This window comes from Neofelis nebulosa, chromosome 12, assembly GCF_028018385.1.
Source record: "Neofelis nebulosa isolate mNeoNeb1 chromosome 12, mNeoNeb1.pri, whole genome shotgun sequence".
NCBI lineage: Eukaryota > Metazoa > Chordata > Mammalia > Carnivora > Felidae > Neofelis > Neofelis nebulosa.
Window position 1 is genome coordinate 12,877,692 of NC_080793.1, and position 25,831 is coordinate 12,903,522.

General features: G+C 39.6%; 2 protein-coding genes across 2 annotated transcripts; both read right to left on the bottom strand.

Annotated features, from left to right (window-relative positions):
- Nucleotides 1-1,530: 1,530 nt before the first annotated feature.
- LOC131490827 (olfactory receptor 1L3-like) lies at nt 1,531-2,530 on the bottom strand. Its single transcript, XM_058693287.1, has one exon. It carries the CDS (start codon nt 2,528-2,530, stop codon nt 1,553-1,555), a length of 978 nt encoding a protein of 325 aa, XP_058549270.1. The 3' UTR covers nt 1,531-1,552.
- A 17,067-nt stretch (nt 2,531-19,597) lies between these two features.
- Nucleotides 19,598-20,593, bottom strand: LOC131490955 (olfactory receptor 1L3-like). The gene has a single exon (XM_058693353.1). The coding sequence runs from the start codon at nt 20,573-20,575 to the stop codon at nt 19,598-19,600; it is 978 nt and encodes a 325-aa protein (XP_058549336.1). The 5' UTR covers nt 20,576-20,593.
- Nucleotides 20,594-25,831: the final 5,238 nt, after the last annotated feature.

Genomic DNA, 25,831 nt, shown 5'->3' on the forward strand with positions numbered 1-25,831 from the left:
TACCATATGGTTTCACTCTTATGTGGATCCTGAGAAACGTAACAGAAACCCATGGGGGAGGGGAAGGAAAAAAAAAAAAAAGAGGTTAGAGTGGGAGAGAGCCAAAGCATAAGAGACTCTTAAAAACTGAGAACAAACTGAGGGTTGATGGGGGGTGGGAGGGAGGGCAGGGTGGGTGATGGGTATTGAGGAGGGCACCTTTTGGGATGAGCACTGGGTGTTGTATGGAAACCAATTTGACAGTAAATTTCATATATTAAAAAATAAAAAAAAATTAAAAAAAAATAACAAAAAAATAAAAATAAAAAAATAAAATGCAAACACTTGGATAGAAAGAGAGAGAATCTCACCATGTTGCTGTTCTTAAGGGTAAAGCAATTTCTTAAGTTTAAAGTAGGGGATGGACTAAATGGGTGACAGACATTAAGGAGGGCACTTGTTGGGATGAGCACTGGGTGTTAAATATAAGCGGTGAATCACCTAGTTCTATTCTTGAAATCATTATTACACTATATGTTAACTAACTTGGATTTAAATAAAATTAAAAAATAAATGAAAAAATAAAGTAATTTATCAGACTGCTTTTCTATGTAATTCATTTTCCAACTGAGTTGAGAGCCTCTTTTATATGATGCTTTGTAACCCAAAGCTTCTTAGTAGTAGTTTACGTCCATTGATTTTTGACTCTTGTCTTCAGTGGCCACCGGGAGCATTTCTGATTACATAGAACAAATCTTAAATCATTCTGAAAAAAGTAACGAATAGAAAAGGCATGGAAATACAGGCACCTTTGAGAGAGAAGCACACAGGCAAGGAGTTTCAGGGAGTTTTGGCTGATGAATGCAACCTGAGGAGGGGAGGAGACCAAAACACATACAGAGGCATAGAACTGGCTTACTAATTGTCAGTTAAGTGATTGATGTCAGTTGTTGTGAATCTAATGACTCCAGAGCTCAGGATATCCAGCTGTGGGGAGAATTAATAAAAGGAACCATAGTTGTATCATGGCATGATCAGAGAACACAGACTCTGCAGTTGGGAAGCTCCTAGTCCAACAGAGAGGACACACACACACACACACACACACTCACCCACCCAACAACCTGCAAAACAACTTCTGACTATTTCAGATAGAACAGAGTGTTTATGAAGGCAAAACATTTTTGCACATATATAAATTTCTAAGTAGATGTACAAAAACTCTCTTGTAATTCAAGTGACCAAACTTGGATGTATTTATAAATGTTGGAAATATGGGAGGTTCCATATAAATATGGAAGGGGTAAGAGGAATGTGATTTTCTGGAATAGAGAAATATTGTAATCTGCATTGTAGCATAGGTACTAAGACATGAATGATACTGTCAACCATGACATAACAGAGACCACAGGGCTGAAAAGTACAGGGTGCAACTACAGTTGAGCAAAGAGTATGTTTTTACAAAATTTGCCTTACATCCTGGTGTGTGTATGTGTGTGTGTGTGTGTGTGCACCTATGAGTGTGTGCAGGCGTGTGTACATGAGCACACACAACCATACTCACACCTTATAATCAGGATCCATGGATTTTGTTGGCTTGTGTAGCAGAAAGCATATCCATTTGAACCTTAATCCTGCTTATCAGTTTCTCTAAGCCCCGTTTCATGTCTTTATTTCTCAAAGTGTAGATAAATGGATTCAACATGGATGTCAGTACAGCGTAGATGATTGTTGCTACTCGGTCCTTGGCAGTATACCTGGACAAAGGGTGGAAATATTCATAGCTAATACTCCCATAAAACAGAGTCACCACAGTGAGATGGGAGCTGCAGGTGGAGAAGGCTTTGCATTTTCCAGACGCCGAGGGAATGTTGAAGACAGCAATGAGGATTCTTAGGTAAGAGATGATGATGCAGATACATGGGGCCATCACAGAAGCCAACCCTTCTGTCATGGCCATAACTTCATTGACAAAGGTGGAAGAGCAGGCCAGTTTCAGAACAGGGTTGACATCACAGAAAAAATGTTGGATTACATTTGATGCACAGAACGTGAGCCGATTCACCAGAAGGACATGTAGGAGGGAGTGGAGGCAGGAGAAAGCTACGGAGAAGGCCAGCAGCAACGTACAGCATCTGCGGTTCATCACAGTGACATAGTGGAAAGGATTACAAATGGCTACATAGCGGTCAATGGCCATAACTGCCAGGAGATAACTGTCTATGTTTCCAAAAACCAGGAAAAAATACATCTGTGTCAGACATTCAGCATAGGAAATGGTCTTTGTCTCTGATAAGAAGTTCACTAACATCTTGGGGACTACGACTGTTGTGTAGCAAATATCAGCAAAGGACAAGATGCTCAGGAAGAAGTACATGGGGTTTTGGAGTTTGGGATCAGAGCGGATAGCCAGGATGATGAGCAGATTCCCCGTTATAGTGACCAGGTACATGATAAGAAAGAGAGCAAAGAGTGGCTTCTGGTCCTCAGGGTGAGAGGAGAGTCCTATGAGGATGAATTCAGACAGTCTTGTCAGGTTGGACATTCCCATAGACTTGAATGCACCTACAGGTAAAAGGTCCTGTCAATTAATGGTTCTTATGTCATCTAGGACATGCACCTTTCCATCTGGTTCTTGCAATGAGAATTAGCAGTTACTAATAGAGCATTTACTTCAATGTTTTTCTTTATGAATATGGGCAAATGAGAGCCAGAAGTGTATTTTCACTTTTCTTTTAGAATTTTTGAGATAGAGATCTATAGAAAATAGATTCAAGAGGAAAGAGAGAGAAAAAGAGAGGAGCACAGAGAGAGAGAGAGAGAGAGAGAGAGAGAGAGAGAGAGAGAGAGAGAGATTACCATCTTCTTTTCCTTACTCTGTGGCTGATAATCACAGGATCCACAGATACAGTCTATGAATAAGGTTCAGGTCAGCTTCTCATAAAGGTTATTTTGGGCTAAGCCACCCCTATATAATCATGAAATAGCTATCTCACCTAATTTGTGGTTGAAGAATAACAATCTTTTTAAACAAACATGCTTCTTTCCACATCACTTGCAACAGAAGCAGGATAGTCATTAAAAAACATTGAACTGAATGTAGAACTGAATGTAAGCAGTTAGGGGCAAAGAGAGATGGGGAAGGGAAAGTGAAAGGGAGGGAGTATATTTTTGTGAGAAAATTCTCTCCCCAAATTCCCTTTCTTCAGCTGAGAATTCCTATTCTGAGGTCTGGGCGATGTGACTCACAGGTAGACTGGGTAAATAAAGATTATAGAGTATAGATATAAAATCTCAACATTTAGCACAAACATAAGGTCACTCTCTTAGCATCCAGTGATGACTAATTATCTCTCTGAGTTCAGATATTTACACCTTTTCATGAGGTATTCGCAACATTGACTTCTTTTTTTTTTTTTTTTTTAATTTTTTTTTTTCAACGTTTTTTATTTATTTTTGGGACAGAGAGAGACAGAGCATGAACGGGGGAGGGGCAGAGAGAGAGAGAGGGAGACACAGAATCGGAAACAGGCTCCAGGCTCCGAGCCATCAGCCCAGAGCCTGACGCGGGGCTCGAACTCACGGACCGCGAGATCGTGACCTGGCTGAAGTCGGACGCTTAACCGACTGCGCCACCCAGGCGCTCCGCAACATTGACTTCTTACCAGGGAAGGACATTGAAGTCTTGCCTCATGTATTTATTCCCCTCCCCTTATTTCTGCTCCATGGAAAAGAAGACAAACTGTGCTTAGAGACAGCAAACAGAAAATGTCCCTGGTTGTAGAAAATCTAAGGTTTCTTGAATATGAATGCTCCCTTCCATGGATTCTTACCACCCTTCCCAAGCTGTAGATACTTACAGCCCCTACATCCCTCATGGGAGATTCTTCTGATGCTGTGTCACTAAATCCCTGGTGTTTGGTGGGACAGTAAGAAGAGAAACACACATTAACCTTTTACAGGATTGTCTCGAAGGGTTCAGAAGAATTCTATGTGTTCTCCCTCCCTAGGTGGCCGCATATCCCTCACCTCAAACATCTGGGTAGAATCCAACATCTGCATAGCCTGGTGTAGGTGTCCAAGATGGACAATAATTTTCTGTTCCTAGCTCTTGTAACCTCTCTGAAACAATAAGCTTCTGTCCCTGGCTTAGTGGGTGATGTCCCATATATCAGTGAGGACAGAGCACCAGGCAGGGACACCTAGGTCCAGTTTCCATCTTGAAAAAGTTTTATTTGGAGTTCCCCTTAGTGCCTCCATTTGTTCAAAGGACAACTCCCTGGAAGAACTACAACATCATGTGTATCTTCAAGTTTATTTTTATGTATTTATGTATTATTTAAGTGTCACTGGCATATAACATATTAGTTTCTGGTGTACAACATAGTGCTTCAACATTTATATACTTTATGAAGCAATTACCAGGATAAATGTAGCTACAGTCTGTCACCATACAAAGTTGTTACAATCTTAAACTATATTACCTATGCAGTACATTACATCCCTATGACTTATTTTTCAAAATTTATTTATTTTTATTTATTACTGAAATACAATTATTTTTTAATATCAGTAGTTTTTTGTTTTTATTATTAATTTTACTTTTTAAATTTTTTCCAAATTAGCATATAGTGCAACAGTGATTTTAGGAGTAGATTCCTTATTGCCCCTTACCCATTTAGCCCATCTCCCCTCCCACAATCCCTCCAGTAACCCTCTGTTTGTTCTCCATATTTAAGAGTCTCTTATGTTTTGTCCCCCTCCCTGTTTTTATATTATTTTTGCTTTCCTTCCCTTATGTTCATCTTCTCTGTGTCTTAAAGTCCTCATATGAATGAAGTTATATGATATTTATCTTTCTCTGACTAATTTTGCTTAGCATAATACCCTCTAGTTCCATCCATGTAGTTGCAATGGCAAGATTTCATTCTTTTTGGTTGCCGAGCAATACTCCATTATATATATATATATATATATATACATATATACATAATATATATATATATATATACATATATATACACACCACATCTTCTTTATCCATTTATCCATTGATGGACATTTGGGCTTTTCCCATACTTTGGCTATTGTCTATAGTGCTACTATAAACATGGGGGTGCATGTTTATGAAACAGCACACCTGTATCAAAACAGCACACCTGTATCCCTTGGATAAATACCTAGTAGTGCAGTTGCTAAGTCGCAGCGTAGTTCCATTTTTAGTTTTTTGAGGAACCTCCATACTGTTTTCCAGAGTGGCTGTATGAGTTTGCATTCCCACCATCAATGCAAAAGAGATCCTCTTTCTCTGCATCCTCGCCAACATCTGTTGTTGCCTGAGCTGTTAATGTTAGCCATTTTGACAGGTGTAAGGTGGTATCTCATTGTGGTTTTGATTTGTATTTCCATGATGATGAGTGATGTTGAGCATTTTTTCATGTGTCGGTTGGCCATCTGGATGTCTTTTTTGGAGATGTGTCTATTCACGTCTTTTGCCCATTTCTTCACTGGATTATTTGTTTTTTGGGTGTTGAGTTTGATAAGGTCTTTATAGATTTTGGATACTAACCCTTTATTTGATATGTCATTTGCCAATATCATCTCCTATTCTGTTGGTTGCCTTTTAGTTTTGATGATTGTTTCCTTCGCTGTGCAGAAGCTTTTTATTTTGATGAGGTCCCAATAGTTCATTTTTGCTTTTGTTTCCCTTGCCTCTGGAGATGTGTTGAGCAAGAAATTGCTGTGGCCAAGATCAGAGAGGTTTTTGCCTGCTTTCTTCTTGAGGATTTTGATGGCTTCCTGTCTTACGTTTAGGTTTTTCATCCATTTTGAGTTTGTTTTTGTGTATGGTGTAAGTAAATGGTCCAGGTTCATTCTTCTGCACGTCGCTGTCCAGTTTTCCCAGCACCACTTGCTGAAGAGACTGCCTTTATTCCATTGGATATTCTTTCCTGCTTTGTCAAGGATTAGTTGGCCATATGTTTGTGGGCCCATTTCTGAGTTCTCTATTCTGTTCCATTGATCTGAGTGTCTGTTTTTGTGCCATGAAATATAATTATTATAAAATGTAATATATGTTTCAGGTTACAGCATATTGATTCAACAGTTTTGTATATTAGTCAGTGTTCACCACAATAAGTGTAACCACCCTCTGTCACCATACAATATTATTACAATATTATTGACTATATTCCTTATGCTGTACTTTTATTTGCATGACTTACTTATTTTATAACTAGAAGTTTATATTTATTTATCCCCTTCTTTTATTTTGCCCAACCCCCTTCTGGCTACCACCAGTTTGTTCTCTGTATTTGATTCTGTGTTTGTTTGTTTGTTTGTTTTGTTTTACTCTTATATTTCACATATAAATGAAATTATATAGTATTTGTTTTTCTCTGTCTGACTTATTTCACTTAGTATAATACACTCTAGGTCAATCCATGATGTAGAATATGGGAAGATTTCATTTTTTAAATATCTGAGTAACATTCCAGTGTGTGTATGTGTGTGTGTGTGTGTGTGTGTGTGTGTGTGTGTCTGTCCACATACCACCCCACCACCGGTCAGAGTGGCTAAAGTGAACAACTCAGGAAACTACAGATGTTGGCGAGGATGTGGAGAAATGGGAACCCTCTTGCACTGTTCATGGGAACGCAAACTTGTGTAGCTGCTCTGGGAAACAGTGTGGAGGTTCCTCAAGAAATTAAAAATGGAACTGCCCTATGACCCAGCAATAGCATTACTAGGAATTTATCCAAGGATACAGGAGTGCTGATTCATAGGGGCACATGTACCCCAATGTTTATTGCAGCACTTTCAACAATAGCCAAATTATGGAAAGAGCCTAAATGTCCATCATCTGATGAATGGATAAAGAAGATGTGGTTTATATATACAATGGAATACTACTTGGCAATGAGAAAGAATAAAATCATGCCATTTGCAGCAACATGGATGGAACTGGAAGGTATTATTGCTGAGTGAAATAAGTCAGTCAGAGAAGGACAGATATCACATGTTTTCACTCATATGTGGATCTTGAGAAACTTAACAGAAGACCATGGGGAAAGGGAAGGGGAAGAAAATAGTTACAAACAGAGAGGGAGGGAGGCACAAACCACAAGACTCTTAAATACAGAGAACAAACTGAGGGTGAATGGGGGTGGGGGAGAGGGGGAAATGGGTGATGAGCATTGAGGAGGCCACTTGTTGGGATGAGCACTGGGTGTTGTATGTAAACGATGAACCACGGAAATCTACCCCAAAAACCAAGAGCACACTTTACACACTGTATGTTAGCCAATTTGACAATAAATGATATTTTAAAAAAAAGTCTCTTATGGTTTGCCTCCGTCTCTGTTTTTATCTTAATAGCCTTCCCTTCCCCTATGCTCATCTGTTGTGTTTCTTAAATTCCATATGAGTGAAATAATGTATCTGTCTTTATCTGCTTGACTTATTTTGGTTAGCATAATACCCTCTAGTTCCATCCACGTTGTTGCAAATGATAAGATTTCATTCTTCATCACCAAGTGTTATTCTGTTGTATATAGGTACCACATCTTCTTTATCTATTCATCAGTTGATGGATATTTGTGCTCTTTCCATAATTTGGTTGTTGTTGATAGAATTGCTATAAAAATTGGGGAGCATGTCCCCATCTTAATCAACAGTTTTGCATCCTTTGAATGAATTCCTAGTAGTACAATTGCTGGGTCATAGAGTAGTTCTGTTTTTAATTTTTTGAGGAAACTCCACACTGTTTCCCAGAGTGCTGCACCAGTTTGCATTCCCACCTACAGTGCAAAAGTGTTCTCCTTTCTCTACATATTCGCCAACACCTGTTGTTTCCTGTGTTGTTGATTTTAGCCATTCTGATAGGTATGAAGTGATATCTCATTGTAGTTTTGATATGCATTTCCATGATCATCAGTAAAGTTGAACATCTCTTCATGTGTCTGTTGGCCATCTGTATGTCCACTTTGGAAAAATATTGCTTTTTGTTTTCTGTCCTTTTTTTTTTTTAGTTTGATTATTGTTTCTTTTAGGTATTGTTGGTTGTTTCCATATTTAAAAAATGTGTTTTCCTTTAATAGACTTAATTTTTTTAGAGCAGTTAAGGAGTCCAGAAATAGACTCAAGTATGTATTGGAACTTATTATTTGATACTGGGGTAATTCAGTGGAAAGTTGTGTTCTATTAAGTAAATATTTTGGCCTCTTATATAGGTAATAAGTATTTTATATAAATATTTTCCAGATGCACTAAAACTAAAGGCCTAAAACTAAACTAATGAAATACTAGAGTTGATTTTGAAAAGTTTTTAGTTTAAATTTTAGTTAGCCAACATATAGTATAAATATTGGTTTCAGGAGTAGAATTTGGTGACTCATCACTTACATACAACAGTGCTCATCACGACAGGTGCCCATCACCCATCTAACCCATCTCCCATCCACCTTCCTCCATCAACTCTCAGTTTGTTCTCTATCATTAGGAATCTTATGTGGTTTGTTCCCCTGTCTCCTCTCCCCGCCCCCGTATATTCATCTGTTTTGTTTCTTAAGTTCCACATATGAGTGAAGTTATATGGTATTTGTCTATCTCTGATTGACTTATTTTGCTTATCACAATACATTCTAGCTCCATGCATGTCATTGCAAATGGCAAGATTTCATTCTTTTTGATGGCTGAGTAATATTCCATTGTATATATGTACCACATCTTTTTTTTTTTTAATTTTTTTTTCAACGTTTATTTATTTTTGGGACAGAGAGAGACAGAGCATGAACGGGGGAGGGACAGAGAGAGAGGGAGACACAGAATCGGAAACAGGCTCCAGGCTCTGAGCCATCAGCCCAGAGCCTGATGCGGGGCTCGAACCCATGGGCCGTGAGATCGTGACCTGGCTGAAGTCGGACGCTTAACCGACTGCGCCACCCAGGCACCCCTATATGTACCACATTTTTATCCATGCATCAGTTAATGAACATTTGGCTATTGTTTATAATGCTGCTGTTAGCATTGGAGTGCATGCGTACCCCTTTGGGTTTGTATTTTTGTATCATTTGGGTAAATACCTAACAGTGCAATTGCTAAAAAGTAAGGTAATTCTATTTGTAGTTTTTTGAACCTCCATACCATTCTCTAGGGTGGGTGCACCCCTTTACATTCCCACTAACAGTGTAAGAGGGTTCCCCTTTCTCTGGATCCTTATTAACACCTCTTGTTTCTTGTGTTGTTAATTTGAGCCATTCTGACAGGTGTGAGGTGGTATCTCATCATGGTTCCAATTTGTGTTGTCCTGATGATGACTGATGGTGAGCTTCTTTTCATGTGTCTATTAACCATCTAGATGTCTTCTTTGGAAAAGTGTCTATTCATGTCTTCTGCCCATTTCTTCACTGGATTATTTGTTTTTTGGGTGTTGAGTTTGGAACATTCTTTATAGATTTTGGCTATTAACCATTTATCTGATATGTCATTTACAAATATAATCTCCCATTCCATAGCTTTGCTTCTTGGTTTTCTGGGAGAGAAATATTTCTTCTTTTCTCCAAAAGGTCATTGTCTTTTTCTTCTCTTGTCCCTCTTCACACATTGGCTGGGGAAGCAGGAGACTTGAGTGGTGCTTGATGGGGACAGAACTGTGCTAGCTCCTCCCCCAAAGCCCTGATGTGTGGGGGCTGGTTTGCCAGTGGTAGAGCATCCTTTAGAATGTAGTGATTAGAACTTCATCCTTGGCTTTGGACCTCAGTTGCTGTTCTGTCACAACAGGTTACCTCCCACTGGAAGTCCTTTTGCCAGGTGCATTTTGGGCAGCCCAGCACAGAAAATTTCCCATGGGCACTTTCAGTCTCACACTCCCCAGGCTCATGCCATCTAATGACTCCTTATTCCCTGAAAACTTATTGAGAGTGTAGGAGGGACAAGTTTGGGCCCCTTAGACACCCAGAGTTCCTTCTTTTTTTTTTTTTCAATATATGAAGTTTAATGTCAAATTGGTTTCCATACAACACCCAGTGCTCATCCCAAAAGGTGCCCTCCTCAATACCCATCAACCACCCTCCTCTCCCTCCCACCCCCCATCAACCCTCAGTTTGTTCTCAGTTTTTAAGAGTCTCTTATGCTTTGGCTCTCTCCCACTCTAACCTCTTTTTTTTTTCTTCCTCTCCCCCATGGGTTTCTGTTAAGTTTCTCAGGATCCACATAGGAGTGAAACCATATGGTATCTGTCTTTCTCTGTATGGCTTATTTCACTTAGCATAACACTCTCCAGTTCCATCCATGTTGCTACAAAGGGCCATATTTCATTCTTTCTCATTGCCATGTAGTACTCCATTGTGTATATAAACCACAATTTCTTTATCCATTCATCAGTTGATGGACATTTAGGCTCTTTCCATAATTTGGCTATTGTTGAGAGTGCTGCTATAAACATTGGGGTACAAGTGCCCCTATGCATCAGTACTCCTGTATCCCTTGGGTAAATTCCTAGCAGTGGTATTGCTGGGTCATAGGGTAGGTCTATTTTTTTTTTTCTTTTCAACGTTTTTTTTTTTTTTTTTTTTTTTTTTTGGGACAGAGAGAGACAGAGCATGAACGGGGGAGGGGCAGAGAGAGAGGGAGACACAGAATCAGAAACAGGCTCCAGGCTCCGAGCCATCAGCCCAGAGCCCGATGTGGGGCTCGAACTCACATACCGCGAGATCGTGACCTGGCTGAAGTCGGACGCTTAACCGACTGCGCCACCCAGGCGCCCCATGGTAGGTCTATTTTTAATTTTTTGAGGAACCTCCACACTGTTTTCCAGAGTGGCTGCACCAATTTGCATTCCCACCAATAGTGCAAGAGGGTTCCCATTTCTCCACGTCCTCGCCAGCATCTATAGTCTCCTGATTTGTTCATTTTGGCCACTCTGACTGGCGTGAGGTGATATCTCACTGTGGTTTTGATTTGTATTTCCCTGATGAAGAGCAACGTTGAGCATCTTTTCATGTGCCTGTTGGCCATCTGGATGTCTTCTTTAGAGAAGTGTCTATTCATGCTTTCTGCCCATTTCTTCACTGGGTTATTTGTTTTTCGGGTGTGGAGTTTGGTGAGCTCTTTATAGATTTTGGATACTAGCCCTTTGTCCGATATGTCATTTGCAAATATCTTTTCCCATTCCATTGGTTGCCTTTTAGTTTTGTTGGTTGTTTCCTTTGCTGTGCAGAAGCTTTTTATCTTCATAAGATCCCAGTAGTTCATTTTTGTTTTTAATTCCCTTGCCTTTGGGGAAGTGTCGAGTAAGAGATTGCTATGGCTGAGGTCAGAGAGGTCTTTTCCTGCTTTCTCCTCTAAGGTTTTGATGGTTTCCTGTCTCACATTCAGGTCCTTTATCCATTTTGAGTTTATTTTTGTGAATGGTGTGAGAAAGTGGTCTAGTTTCAATCTTCTGCATGTTGCTGTCCAGTTCTCCCAGCACCATTTGTTAAAGAGACTGTTTTTCCATTGGATGTTCTTTCCTGTTTTGTCAAAGATTAGTTGGCCATATGTTTGTGAGTCTAGTTCTGGGGTTTCTATTCTATTCCATTGGTCTATGTGTCTGTTTTTGTGCCAATACCATGCTGTCTTGATGATTATAGTTTTGTAGTAGAGGCTAAAGTCTGGGATTGTGATGCCCCCCGCTTTGGTCTTCTTCTTCAAAATTACTTTGGCTATTTGGGGCCTTTCGTGGTTCCATATGAATTTTAGAATTGCTTGTTCTAGCTTCGAGAAGAATGCTGGTGCAATTTTGATTGGGATTGCATTGAATGTGTAGATAGCTTTGGGTAGTATTGACATTTTGACAATATTTATTCTTCCAATCCATGAGCATGGAATGTTTTTCCATTTCTTTGTATCTTCTTCAATTTCCTTCATAAGCTTTCTATAGTTTTGAGCATACAGATCTTTTACATCTTTGGTTAGATTTATTCCTAGGTATTTTATGCTTCTTGGTGCAATTGTGAATGGGATCAGTTTCCTTATTTGTCTTTCTGTTGCTTCATTATTAGTGTATAAGAATGCAACTGATTTCTGTACATTGATTTTGTATCCTGCAACTTTGCTGAATTCATGTATCAGTTCTAGCAGACTTCTGGTGGAGTCTATCGGATTTTCCATGTATAATATCATGTCATCTGCAAAAAGTGAAAGCTTGACTTCATCTTTGCCAATTTTGATACCTTTAATTTCCTTTTGTTGTCTGATTGCTGATGCTAGAACTTCCAACAACACTATGTTAAACAACAGCGGTGAGAGTGGACATCCCTGTCGTGTTCCTGGTCTCAGGGAAAAAGCTCTCAGTTTTTCCCCATTGAGGATGATGTTAGCTGTGGGCTTTTCATAAATGGCTTTTATGATCTTTGAGTATGTTCCTTCTATCCCGACTTTCTCGAGGGTTTTTATTAAGAAACATTGCTGGATTTTTTCAAAGGCCTTTTCTGCATCGATTGACAGGATCATATGGTTCTTCTCTTTTCTTTTATTAATGTGATGTATCACGTTGATTGATTTGCGAATGTTGAACCAGCCCTGCATCCCATGAATGAATCCCATTTGATCATGGTGAATAATTCTTTTTATATGCTGTTGAATTCGATTTGCTACTATCTTACTGAGAATTTTTGCATCCATATTCATCAGGGATATTGGCCTGTAGTTCTCTTTTTTTACTGGGTCTCTGTCTGGTTTAGGGATCAAAGTAATGCTGGCTTCATATAATGAGTCTGGAAGTTTTCCTTCCCTCTCTATTTTTTGGAATAGCCTGAGAAGGATAGGTATTATCTCTGCTTTAAACGTCTGGTAGAACTCCCCTGGGAAGCCATCTGGTCCTGGACTATTATTTGTTGGGAGATTTTTGATAACTGATTCAATTTCTTCGCTGGTTATGGGTCTGTTCAAGCTTTCTATTTCCTCCTGATTGAGTTTTGGAAGAGTGTGGGTGTTTAGGAATTTGTCCATTTCTTCCAGGTTGTCCAGTTTTTGGCATATAATTGTTAATAGTATTCCCTGATAATTGTTTGTATCTCTGAGGGATTGGTTGTAATATTCCATTTTCATTCATGATTTTAGCTATTTGGGTCATTTCCCTTTTCTTTTTGAGAAGCCTGGCTAGAGGTTTATCAATTTTGTTTATTTTTTCAAAAAACCAACTCTTGATTTCATTGATCTGCTCTATAGTTTTTTTTTAGATTCTATATTGTTTATTTCTGCTCTGATCGTTATTATTTCTCTTCTTCTGATGGATTTAGGCTGTCTTTGCTGTTCTGCTTCTATTTCCTTTAGGTGTGCTGTTAGATTTTGTATTTGGAGTTTTTCTTGTTTCTTGAGATAGGCCTGGATTGCAATGTATTTTCCTCTCAGGACTGCCTTCGCTGCATCCCAAAGCTTTTGGATTGTTGTATTTTCATTTTCGTTTGTTTCCATATATTTTTAAATTTCTTCTCTAATTGCCTGGTTGACCCATTCATTCTTTAGTAGGGTGTTCTTTAACCTCCATGCTTTTGGAGATTTTCCAGACTTTTTCCTGTAGTTGATTTCAAGCTTCATAGCATTGTGGTCTGAAAGTGTGCATGGTATAATTTCAATTCTTGTATACTTATGAAGGGCTGTTTTGTGACCCAGTATATGATCTATCTTGGAGAATGTTCCATGTGCACTCGAGAAGAAAGTATATTCTGTTGCTTTGGGAAGCAGAGTTCTAAATATATCTGTCAAGTTCATCTGATCCAATGTATCATTCAGGGCCCTTGTTTCTTTATTGACCATGTGTCTAGATGATCTATCCATTTCTTTAAGTGGAGTGTTAAAGTCCCCTGCAATTACTACATTCTTATCAATAAGGTTGCTTATGTTTGTGAGTAATTGTTTTATCTATTTGGGGGCTCCTGTATTCAGTGCATAGACATTTATAATTGTTAGCTCTTACTGATGGATAGACTCTGATTATTATATAATTCCCTTCTTCATCTCTTGTTACAGCCTTTAATTGAAAGTCTAGTTTGTCTGATATAAGTATGGCTACTCCAGCTTTCTTTTGACTTCCAGTGGCATGATAAATAGTTGTCCATCCCCTCACTCTCAATCTGAAGGTGTCCTCAGGTCTAAAATGAGTCTCTTGTAGACAGCAAATAGATGGGTCTTGTTTCTTTATCCATTCTCATACCCTATGTCTTTTGGTTGGTGCATTTACATTCCATTTACAGTCCATTTACATTACAGTCCATTTACATTCAGTGTTATTATAGAAAGATATGGGTTTAGAGTCATTGTGATGTCCATAGGTTTCATGCTTGTAGCGATGTCTCTGGTACTTTGTCTCACAGGATCCCCCTTAGGATCTCTTGTAGGGCTGGTTTAGTGGTGACGAATTCCTTCAGTTTTTGTTTGGGAAGACCTTTATCTCTCCTTCTATTCTAAATGACAGACTTGCTGGATAAAGGATTCTCGGCTGCATATTTTTACTGTTCATCACATTGAAGATCTCCTGCCATTCCTTTCTGGCCTGCCAAGTTTCAGTAGAGAGATCAGTCACGAGTCTTACTCACATGCTCCCTTTAGAGCACGTTTATCTCTAGCTGCTTTCAGAATTTTCTCTTTATCCTTGTATTTTGCCAGTTTCACTATGGTATGTCGTGCAGAAGATTGATTCAAGTTACGTCTGAAGGGAGTTCTCTGTGTCTCTTGGATTTCAATGCCTTTTTCCTTCCCCAGATCCGGGAAGTTCTCAGGTATTATTTCTTCAAGTATACCTTCAGCACCTTTCCCTCTCTCTTCCTCCTCTGGAATACCAATTATGCATATATTATTTCTCTTTAGTGCATCACGTAGTTCTCTAATTTTCCCTTCATACTCCTGGATATTTTTATCTCTCTTTTTCTCAGCTTCTTCTTTTTCCATAATTTTATCTTCTAGTTCACCTATTCTCTCCTCTGCCTCTTCAATCCGAGCCATAGTTGTCTCCATTTTATTTTGCAGTTCATTGATAGCATTTTTTAGCTCCTCCTGGCTGTTCCTTAGGCCCTTGATCTCTGTAGCAAGAGATTCTCTGCTGTCCTTTATACTGTTTTCAAACCCAGCGATTAATTTTATGACTATTATTCTAAATTCACTTTCTGTTATATTGTTTAAATCGTTTTTGATGAGTTCATTAGCTGTTGTTATTTCCTGGATGTTTTTCTGAGGGGAATTCTTCTGTTTGGTCATTTTGGATAGTCCCTGGAATAGTGTCGACCTGCAGGGCACTTCCCCTGTGCTGTGGTGTATAACTGGAGTTGGTGGGCGGGGCCGCAGTCAGACCTGATGTCTGCCCCCAGCCCACTGCTGGGGCCACAGGCAGACTGGTGTGTGCCTTCTCTTCCCCTCTCCTAGGGGCGGGATTCACTGTGGGGTGGCGTGGCCCATCTGGGCTACTTGCACACTGTCAGGCTTGTGGTGCTGGGGATCTGGCGTATTAGCTGGGGTGGATCAACAAGGTGCACAGGGGCGGGAAGGGTAGGCTCAGCTCGCTTTTCCTTTGGAGATCCACTTCAGGAGGGGCCCTGTGGCACCGGGAGGGAGTCAGACCCGCCAGAGGGATGGATCCGCAGAAGCACAGCGTTGGGTGTTTGCGCGGTGCAGGCAAGTTCCCTGGCAGGAACTGGTTCCCTTTGGGATTTTGGCTGGGGGATGGGCGAGGGAGATGGCATGGGCAAGGGAGATGGCGCTGGAGAGCGCCTTTGTTCCCCGCCAAGCTGAGCTCTGTCGTCTGGGGCTCAACAACTCTCCCTCCTGTTGTCCTCCAGCCCTCCCGTTCTCTGAGCAGAGCTGTTAGCTTATAACCTTCCAGATGTCAAGTCGCGCTTGCTGTGGGAACACACTCCATCTGGCCTCTCTGCTTTTGCAAGCCAGACTCAGGGGCTCTGCTGCCGGCGGGCTGCCCCTCCGCCCCCGGCTCTCTCCCGCCGGTCCGTGGAGCGCGCACAGCCTCTCCGCCCTTCCTACCCTCTTCCGTGGTCCTCTCGTCTGCACTTGGCTCCAGAGACTCCATTCTGCTTGTCTTCTGGTGGCTTTCTGGGTTATTTAGGCAGGTGTAGGTGGAATCTAAGGGATCAGCCACCCATAGTTCCTTCTGAGCAAGATGACCTCACCATAAATCTATGACAGGGAGAGAAACCCTAAGCAGAGTCTCATGCAATATACCTGTGTTCCTTCTTGTAGGAGTTAGGGCTGCCAGGACAGAGGTTGACCAAAGGTGAATAAGCCAGCAGCTGAGTACCTGAATTGTAACCAGAATGTTTTACTATTTCCTGAACATCTTTTTCAGTCTTGGTAGTACTTGGTTTTCTCTTTTTTTTCCTGACCTAGTAGTGCATCTGAGTTCTTATTTTTATTTGTTTTTACTTTCAGTAAATTCCTACAATAAGTGCTCATAATTTAAGATGATAAACTATTACCAATCTTAGAAAAGGAAGTTCAATTAATGGCAGGTCAAGAAAATGTTACCAGGAAACAACATGTACTCATCTTTGCCGTCACCTGTGTTAGAAGGCAGGATAAGGCGCTGTCACAGGTTCTTCTTTGTCAGAGATTGACAGGAAGGTAAGACCCTCTCATTTCCCTCACATAATTCATGAGACTGATGATGGCCATATTGAAAGGTCCCGTGGTCACATTAATTCTTTACCTACTTGACACTTCAGTTTAATCAGTGTTCCCTTGTCTTTTTGTTCCAATGTTGATTTTGTTCACCCCCATCTCTCATTAATTGAGTTCTGGGTCTTATTTCTAGGCAAGCTAAAGACTATGGTTAAGTTCCCAGTTTTATATTGCCTGAGATAATCCATGAATTAGAGATAGTCAGGTTTTGAAAACAGATTTCATTGCCAAAATGGAAGATTCGTGGCAAGCAGATATTGTGAATTAAATATTTGAGGATTAAGTTCTGTTTATTCTTCAGTTCTCACCAGCAAAATTATCAAAGTTATTGTATTAGTTTTCTGGGCCTGTCATAGCAAAGTGCCACAAACTGGGTGGCTTAAGCAATGGAAATTTATTTTTTCACATTTCTGGAGCCTAGGAATCTGAGGCTAAGGTATTGACAGGCTTGGTTTCTTTTGAGGACTCTTTTTGACTTGCTATCTTCTGTGCCTTCACATGGGGTTGCCTCTGTGTGTCTGTGTCCTAATCTCCACCTTTTGGAAGAATGCTACCTGGATTATGACTCACCTGAATGACATCATTTTAAGTTAACTACCTCTCTAAAAACCCTATCTCCAAACAAATCACTACTGGAGATGAGGGTGGTGGTGGTTAGGATTTTAATCTACAAATTTCGGGGACGGGGAACACAATTCAGTCCAACCCCAATGTATTAGATACCAAATTCTTAGCTTTTTAAGAGTCATCACTTAGGATCCACATATAATCCGGGGAAGAGTTGCAGGAGAAATCAAAACAATGGAACACATTTGATGATGCTAGAGAGTCTCTTGCAAGGTCCTTTAAGTCTGTGAATCTCAGAGTAGAGTGGATGTGTGCCTTGATCCCAATATGAGGGCTGTATTTGTGCTCCTCTTGTTCTTGCAGTTACAAAGAACAATAGAAAATGGTGGCATTGTATTTGTAGACAGCAGAGGACTGACTATTGCCCTCAGTGTTTTTCTGGAGGGAATACAAATGTTTTCCAAGGCCTGGAATGGTTCATGTAAGTAGATGAATGAGAGAGACAAAAGTCAGGTTGATGGAGAGAAGAGGCTAGACTAAGATCAAAGGGCTGTGTCAAGAAGCCCTTCATGATGGCCAAGGCTGGTATCACCATTGGATCATCATTACAGAGCAGAAGGAATCATAAAAGTCAGTCACCAATCTCAAAAGCAAGCCCTAACCATCATTCACGGTGACAAATGACTGGAAAAAATGCTGACTTCAGATGTCAGCAACTGATTCCAGTACAGGACCAAAGGATAGACTAATCTAAAAGAGAGACCCTGTCTGTCTTTGGAGACATCAGGGAGAAGCTGGATAAGCCCTGATAGTTTTAAATGGGGCTTGAAAGGAGCAATGGTATCCATGAAGGGTGAGAAATGAATAAATGGGGCTTATGAATAAATCAGAAGTCACTGGGGAAATATTGGATTGGATGGAGAAAAGTCCATACCGAGCTATGATTAGGTAGACTGAGGGCTCAAAATAAAAGATAAATGAAACTATAGACATAAATTTATAGAAATTAATTCCATTTTTACATGCCCAGCGTATGGTGGCTAAAACTGCACTTTTTATATGTACCAGTACTTTTTGTGTCCATACTTACAGCAGACATTGTAATCAGTCTTTATTCATCCTTGTGTATTCAGCCCAGAGTTCTTTTGCTACATAAGTGTAAAGTAATTCACTTTACTGGTTTCTTAAATAATTCATTTTCCAGCTAATTTGTGAACCTTTTTCATATCAGGCCTTTTAAACCAAAGGCTCTCACTAGTAGTTTACATACATTGATTTTTACTCTGTCTTCAGTGACCATATGAAGCATTTCTAATTTTTTTTTTCAACGTTTTTTATTTATTTTTGGGACAGAGAGAGACAGAGCATGAACGGGGGAGGGGCAGAGAGAGAGGGAGACACAGAATCGGAAACAGGCTCCAGGCTCCGAGCCATCAGCCCAGAGCCTGACGCGGGGCTCGAACTCACGGACCGCGAGATCATGACCTGGCTGAAGTCGGACGCTTAACCAACTGCGCCACCCAGGCGCCCCCATATGAAGCATTTCTGATAGAAAAAAATACTACTTCATTAAAAAAAAAAACACTACAGAAGAGATGGAAGTATAGGCCTCTGTAGAGAGGATACAGGTAAGGAGCTCCATAAAGTGTAGGTTGATGAATGCACCCTGAGCTTATGAAGGGTGCAATGTGTAGAGGCCAAAACATGTATAGAGGCACAGAGCTGGTTTACTAATAGTCAGTTGGGTGGTTGATGTCAGTTGTTTTGACTCTAATGACTCCAGAGCCCAAGATATTCAGCTGTTTTGAGAAGTAAAAGCAGGACCATGGTTATATCATGACATGACCAGGGAACACGGCCTCTATATTTGGGAAACTCCTAGTCTGCTAGTCTGAGAGTGAGGTTACACACACAACCACACACATGCACAGACATGCATGCACATGCTGATACACACATGTATGCACACCTGTAAAAATTTTTCTAACAGTTTCAAACAGAATAGGTGGTTATGTGTGCAAAATATATTTGCACATATATATTTGATTTCTACATAGTTGTATATAAAAATTCTCTGGTAATTCAAGTGACCAAACTTGGCTGGAAATTTATAAATAGAAGGAAATATGGGAGGTTCCTAATAAGTATGGAAGGAGTAAAGGGATTGTGATTTTCTGGAATCAGGGAGTATTTGGGGATGATCTATACTGCAGCTTCGGTACCAAGACTGGGTAGTCATGTGGAACCATGGTATGACAGAAACAGCAGGGTAGGAAAGTACCTAGTGCAGGTAAAGTTGATCAAAGTGTATTCCCTCAGGTGTGTCTATCTGGATGTGTGTGTCTGAACACACACCCACACCCACACTCACACCCACAACTTGCAATCAGGGTTCATGGATTTTGTTGGCTTGTGCAGTAGAAAGCATATCCATTTGAGTCTTCACTCTGCTTATCAATTTCTCTAAGCCCCGTTTCATGTCTTTGTTTCTCAAACTGTAGATAAATGGATTCAACATGGAGGTCAGTACAGTGTAAATGATTGTTGCTATTCTGTCCTTGACAGTATAGTTGGACAAGGGTTGGAAATAGACATAGGTAATACTCCCATAAAACAGAGTCACCACAGTGAGATGGGAGCTGCAGGTGGAGAAGGCTTTGCATTTTCCAGCCACTGAGGGAACATTGAGGACAGCAATGAGAATTCTTAGGTAAGAGATGATGATGCAGATACATGGGGCCATCACAGAAGCCAACCCTTCTGTCATGGCCATAACTTCATTGACAAAGGTGGAAGAGCAGGCCAGTTTCAGAACAGGGTTGACATCACAGAAAAAATGTTGGATTACATTTGATGCACAGAACGTGAGCCGATTCACCAGGAGGACATGTAGGAGGGAGTGGAGGCAGGAGAAAGCTACGGAGAAGGCCAGCAGCAACGTACAGCGTCTGCGGTTCATCACAGTGACATAGTGGAAAGGATTACAAATGGCTACATAGCGGTCAATGGCCATAACTGCCAGGAGATAACTGTCTATGTTTCCAAAAACCAGGAAAAAATACATCTGTGTCAGACATTCAGCATAGGAAATGGTCTTTGTCTCTGATAAGAAGTTCACTAACATCTTGGGGACTACGACTGTTGTGTAGCAAATATCAGCAAAGGACAAGATGCTCAGGAAGAAGTACATGGGGTTTTGGAGTTTGGGATCAGAGCGGATAGCCAGGATGATGAGCAGATTCCCCGTTATAGTGACCAGGTACATGATAAGAAAGAGAGCAAAGAGTGGCTTCTGGTCCTCAGGGTGAGAGGAGAGTCCTATGAGGATGAATTCAGACAGTCTTGTCAGGTTGGACATTCCCATAGACTTGAATGCACCTACAGATAAAAGGTCCTGTCAATTAATAGTTCTTATGTCATCTAGGACATGCACCTTTCCATCTGGTTCTTGCAATGAGAATTGGCAGTTACTAATAGAGCATTTACTTCAATGTTTTTCTTTATGAATATGGGCAAATGAGAGCCAAAGTTGCGTTTTCACTTGTTCTTTTAGAATCTTTGATATAGAGATCTATAGAAAACTGATTGAAGGAGAGAGAGAGAGACAGAGAGGAAGAAGGAAAACTAAACGGTGGTGGAGGAGGAGGAGGAGGAGGATGAAGAGGAGGAGGAGGAGAAAAGAGGGAGAGCAGGCTTGATTCCCTTTTCCTCCTCCTTATTCTGTGACTAGTAATCACAGGAACCACAGATGCAGTCTATGAATCAGGTTAAGGTCAACTTCTCATAAAGATTACCCATGGCTAATGCACATCTATATAATCATGAAATAGCTATTTCACCTAGTTTATGGTTGATGAAGAGCCATCTTTTTAAATCAAGATGCTTCTTCCCACACCATTTGCAATGGAAGTATGAATGGCCTACAAAACCATTTGGTTGAATGTTGAAAGTAAGCAGAGGGCAAAGAAAGATGGAGAAGGGAAAGTGAGAGAGACGAAGTGAATTTTCAAGAGAAAATTCTCTCCCCAAATTCCCTGTTCTTCAGCTCGTATTTCATATCTTGAGGTCAGGGGAAGGTGGCTTACAAGTGGACTGGGTAAAGAAAGATTTAACTATAGAATATAGATACCTAAATCTCAACATTTAGTACAAACATTGTTATCTTTCTTAGTGTCCAATGATGACTAATTACCTGTCTGAGATCAAATATTTATATCTTCTCACCAGGAATTCTCAAAGTTCATTTCTTACCTGGGAAGGACATTAAAATCTTACTTCATGTATTCATTCCACTGCCTTCATTCATGCTCCATGGAATTATTAGTGAAAAAGAAGACAAACTGTGCCAAGAGATAGCATACAGAAAATGTGTCTGATTGTAGAAAACCTCCTAATTCTCCTTAAATCTGAATGCTCCCTTCCATGGATTCTTACCATCCTTTCCAAGATATATATACTTACAGCCCCTGCTTCCCTCATGGGAATATCCTCTGATGCTGTGTCACTAAGTCCCTGGTGTTTGATCGGGGAGATAATAAGAACAAAAACATGCATTAACTTTGTGCAGGATTGTCTCCAAGGATCCCAAGGAATTACATGTGTTCTCCTTCTTCAAATGGCCCCACATCCCTGTCTTCAATGGTCTGGGCATAGTGCAACATCTGCTTAGCCTGGTGTAGGTGTCCGTGGGAGACAATAACTTTCTGTCCCTGGCTATTGCAACCTCTCTGAGGGTTACCTTGGTTTGTGCCATGTGGGACTGAGGATAGAGTACCGGGGAGGGACACCTGGTTTCTTCCTTGAACCTATAAAGCTTCAATATGGACTTCTCCTTTGTCCCTCCATTTGTCTAAAGGACATCTATCTCAGAGCACCACAACATCACCAGTACCTTCTGCTCTGTCCTCCTCAAGTTTATTCTGATTTATTTATTTTTTATTCAAATGTCATTGACATACAATAATATATTAATTTCAGTGCTAATATAGTGAACTGCTAATACAATGAACATAGTTTTTGAACATTTATATGCATTCTAAAGTGATCACCAGGATAAATTTAGCTGCCATCTGTCACCATACGAAGTTGTTACAATATTGTTAACTATATTCCCTATGCTGCAACTTTCATCCCCTTTAATTATTTGTTTTATAACTAGAAGTTTGAGCCTTTTACTCTTTTTCTCCTATTTCAACCATTCCCCACTGCCCCACACCCTGCCCACTCTAATCCCCTCTGGGGACCATCTGATTGTTCTCTGTATCTATAAGCCTGTTTCTGTTTTGTTTTCATTTTTTAAGTTAATTTATTTACTTTCAAGTTAGTTGACATACAGTGTAGTATTGGTTTCAGGAGTAGAACCCAGTGAGTCATCATTACATATAACACCCTGCTCATCCTAACAAGTGCCCTTCTTAAAGCCCGTCACCCTTCCCCCCACCCACCTCCCCTCTAGCAACCCTCAGTGTTCTCTGTATTTGTTTTGTTTTTTAGATTCCATGTATAAGTGAAATGATATAGTATTTGTTTCTCTCTGTCTGACTTAGTTCAACTTAGCAAAATCCTTTAGGTTTATCAATAACATGTTGCAAATGGCAAGATTTCAATATTTTTTATGGTTGAATAATATTTCATTATACATGTATACCACATCGTCTTTATTCATCTATTGACGGACAGTCAGGTAGCTTCCATATTTTGACTATGATAAATAATGCTGCAGTGAACATAGGGGTGCATGTATCTTTTCAAATTAGTGTTCTCATTATGTTCTAATAAATACTCAGAAGTAGAATTGCTGGATCTTATGGTAGTTTTATTTTATTTTAATTTTTTAATATAAGTTATTGTCAAATTGTCTTACATACAACACCCAGTGCTCATCCCAACAAGTGCCCTCCTCAATGCCCATCACCCATTTTCCCCTCTCCCCACCCCCCACCCCATCTACCCTCAGTTTGGTCTCTGTATTTAAGAGTCTCTTGTGGTTTGCCTTTTTCCCTCTCTGTTTGTAACTATTTTTTTTTTTTTAATTTTGGGGGAAATCTCTGTGCTGCTACATCCCCCAACAGTGCATGAGAATTTTCTTTTTCTGCATTCTTACAGCACTGTTTATGTCTTGTCTTTTTGATAATAGCCATTTTTACAGGTGTTCGATTATAAACAGTGGTTTATATTTGCATTTCCCTGATTATTAGTGATGTTGAGCATCTTTTCATGTGTCTATTGGCCATCCGTATGTTTTCTTTGGATAAATATCTGTTTAGGTCCTCTGCTAATTTTTTTGAAAAGATGACAGCACTTATTTATATTTGATAATCTGTTAGCAAAACTGAACAAAAGTGAAAAAAATCCCTCAAAAATACAACTTTCACAAAACACAGGAATGAAAACATCAACAACAATGCAAACTTCTGCACACCTGTGTTCCAATTTGTCTTTTCATTCAAAGCATGGTTTTGAAGTATACATTTTTCTTTCCCCTCTTACATGTAGCTGCCAAGAGAATCTGACTTTATAAATACAATGAATACTATTTATTGGCCAAGCACCACAAAAACTATATGAAATCTCCAGAAAACAGAGATAAAAATAAATTTAACACTGATCCTAAACATTCTACAAATTCTTTTAGGTTATTTGATACTTGTATTCTTACTTTTTTTCTTTTTATCCCATACATAACTAAACATGTGTATGATTTAGGCAATCTATTTTTTGTTGTTCAATACTAAAAATATTTTTTGTTGAGTTGATGAAGGAAAGGTTATCTTTAATATGATTTTTTTTCTTTTTCTTCTATTACTTTACAGAACTATTTAAATTAGTACATTAATTATAATACTTAAATCTTACTGTAAAATGATAAATCATTCCAAATATTGGATTTATATATTTTTCTTTTTAAAAAATTTATTTCTTTAATTTACATCCAAATTAGTTAGCATATAGTGCAACAATGATTTCAGGAGTAGATTTCTTAATGCTCCTTACCCATTTAGCCCATCCCCTCTCCCGCAACCCCTCTGGTAACCCTCTGTTTGTTCCCATATTTAAGAGTCTCTTATGTTTTGTCCCCCTCCCTGTTTTTATATTATTTTTGTTTCCCTTCCCTTAGGTTCATCTGTTTTGTCTTTTAAAGTCCTCATATGAGTGAAGTCATATGATATTTGTCTTTCTCTGACTAACTTCGCTTAGCATAATACCCTCCGGTTCCATCCATGTAGTTGCAAATGGCAAGATTTCATTCTTTTTGATTGCCGAGTAATACTCCATTGTATATATATATATACCACATCCTCTTTATCCATTCATCCATTGATGGACATTTGGGCTCTTTCCATACTTTGGCTATTGTTTATAGTGCTGCTATGAACATTGGGGTGCATATGTCCCTTCGAAACAGCACACCTGTATCCCTTGGATAAATGCCTAGTAGTGCAATTGCTGGGTCATAGGTTAGTTCTATTTTTAATTTTTTTAGGAACCTCCATACTGTTTTCCAGAGTGGCTGCACCAGCTTGCATTCCCAGGTCCTCTGCTAGGTTTTTAATTGGATTGTTTGGCTTTTTAAAATAGGAGTCATGTGAGTTCTTTGTATATTTTGGATATTAACCCATTATGAGAGATGTCACTTGCAAATATCTTCTCCCATGAAGTAGGTTGCCTTTTTGTTCTGTTGATGATGTCTTTCACTGCATTACCCAGGTTTTAAATTAGGAAACCAAAAGAAATGGGGGAATTGATTTGTGTGCTTCAAGGATAATGTTATTCAAAGAATACAAACTAGTTCAATGGTTAGAACTGGTTTAAAAGCCATCTCCACATGCATTGAAAATAATGCATATTTCTGTAGCTTAAAATTTTTTTTAATGTTTATTTATTTTGAGAGAAAGAGAGACAGAGAGAGGGAGAGAGAGAGAGGGAGACAGAGAATCCGAATCAGGCCCCAGGCTCTGAGCTGTCAGCACAGAGCCCAACACGGGGCACAAACCCACGAACCGCAAGGTCAGACCTGAGCCAAAGTTGGATGCTTAACCAAATGAGCCACCCAGGTGCCCCTTCTGTCGCTTTTAGATGAAATGTTCTGTATATATCTGTTAAGTCCATCTGGTCTGATGAGTCATTCAAAGCCACTGTTTCCTTACTGCTTTTCTGTCTGGTTGGCCTATCCATTGATGTAAGTGGGTATTAAAGTTTCCTGCTATTATTATGTTACTGCCAATTTTTCCTTTATGTCTGTTAATATTTGCTTTATTTGTATTTTGGGACTTCTACATTGGGTGCATAGATATTTACAATTGTATATCTCTTGGAATGATCCCTCTATCACTATGTAATGTTCTTCTTTGCCTTTTGCTATAGTTTTTATTTTAAATTTATTTTTTCTGATATAATTATTGCTACTCTGGTTTTTTCACTTCTACTTGGAGGTAATATCTTTATTCATTCTTTCACTTTAGTCTGTGTATGTGTTTAAGTCTGAAGGGAGTCTCTTATAGGCAGCATATAGATGGGTCATGTTGCTTTTTTTTTTTTAATTTTTTTTTCAACATTTTTTATTTATTTTTGGGACAGAGAGAGACAGAGCATGAACGGGGGAGGGGCAGAGAGAGAGGGA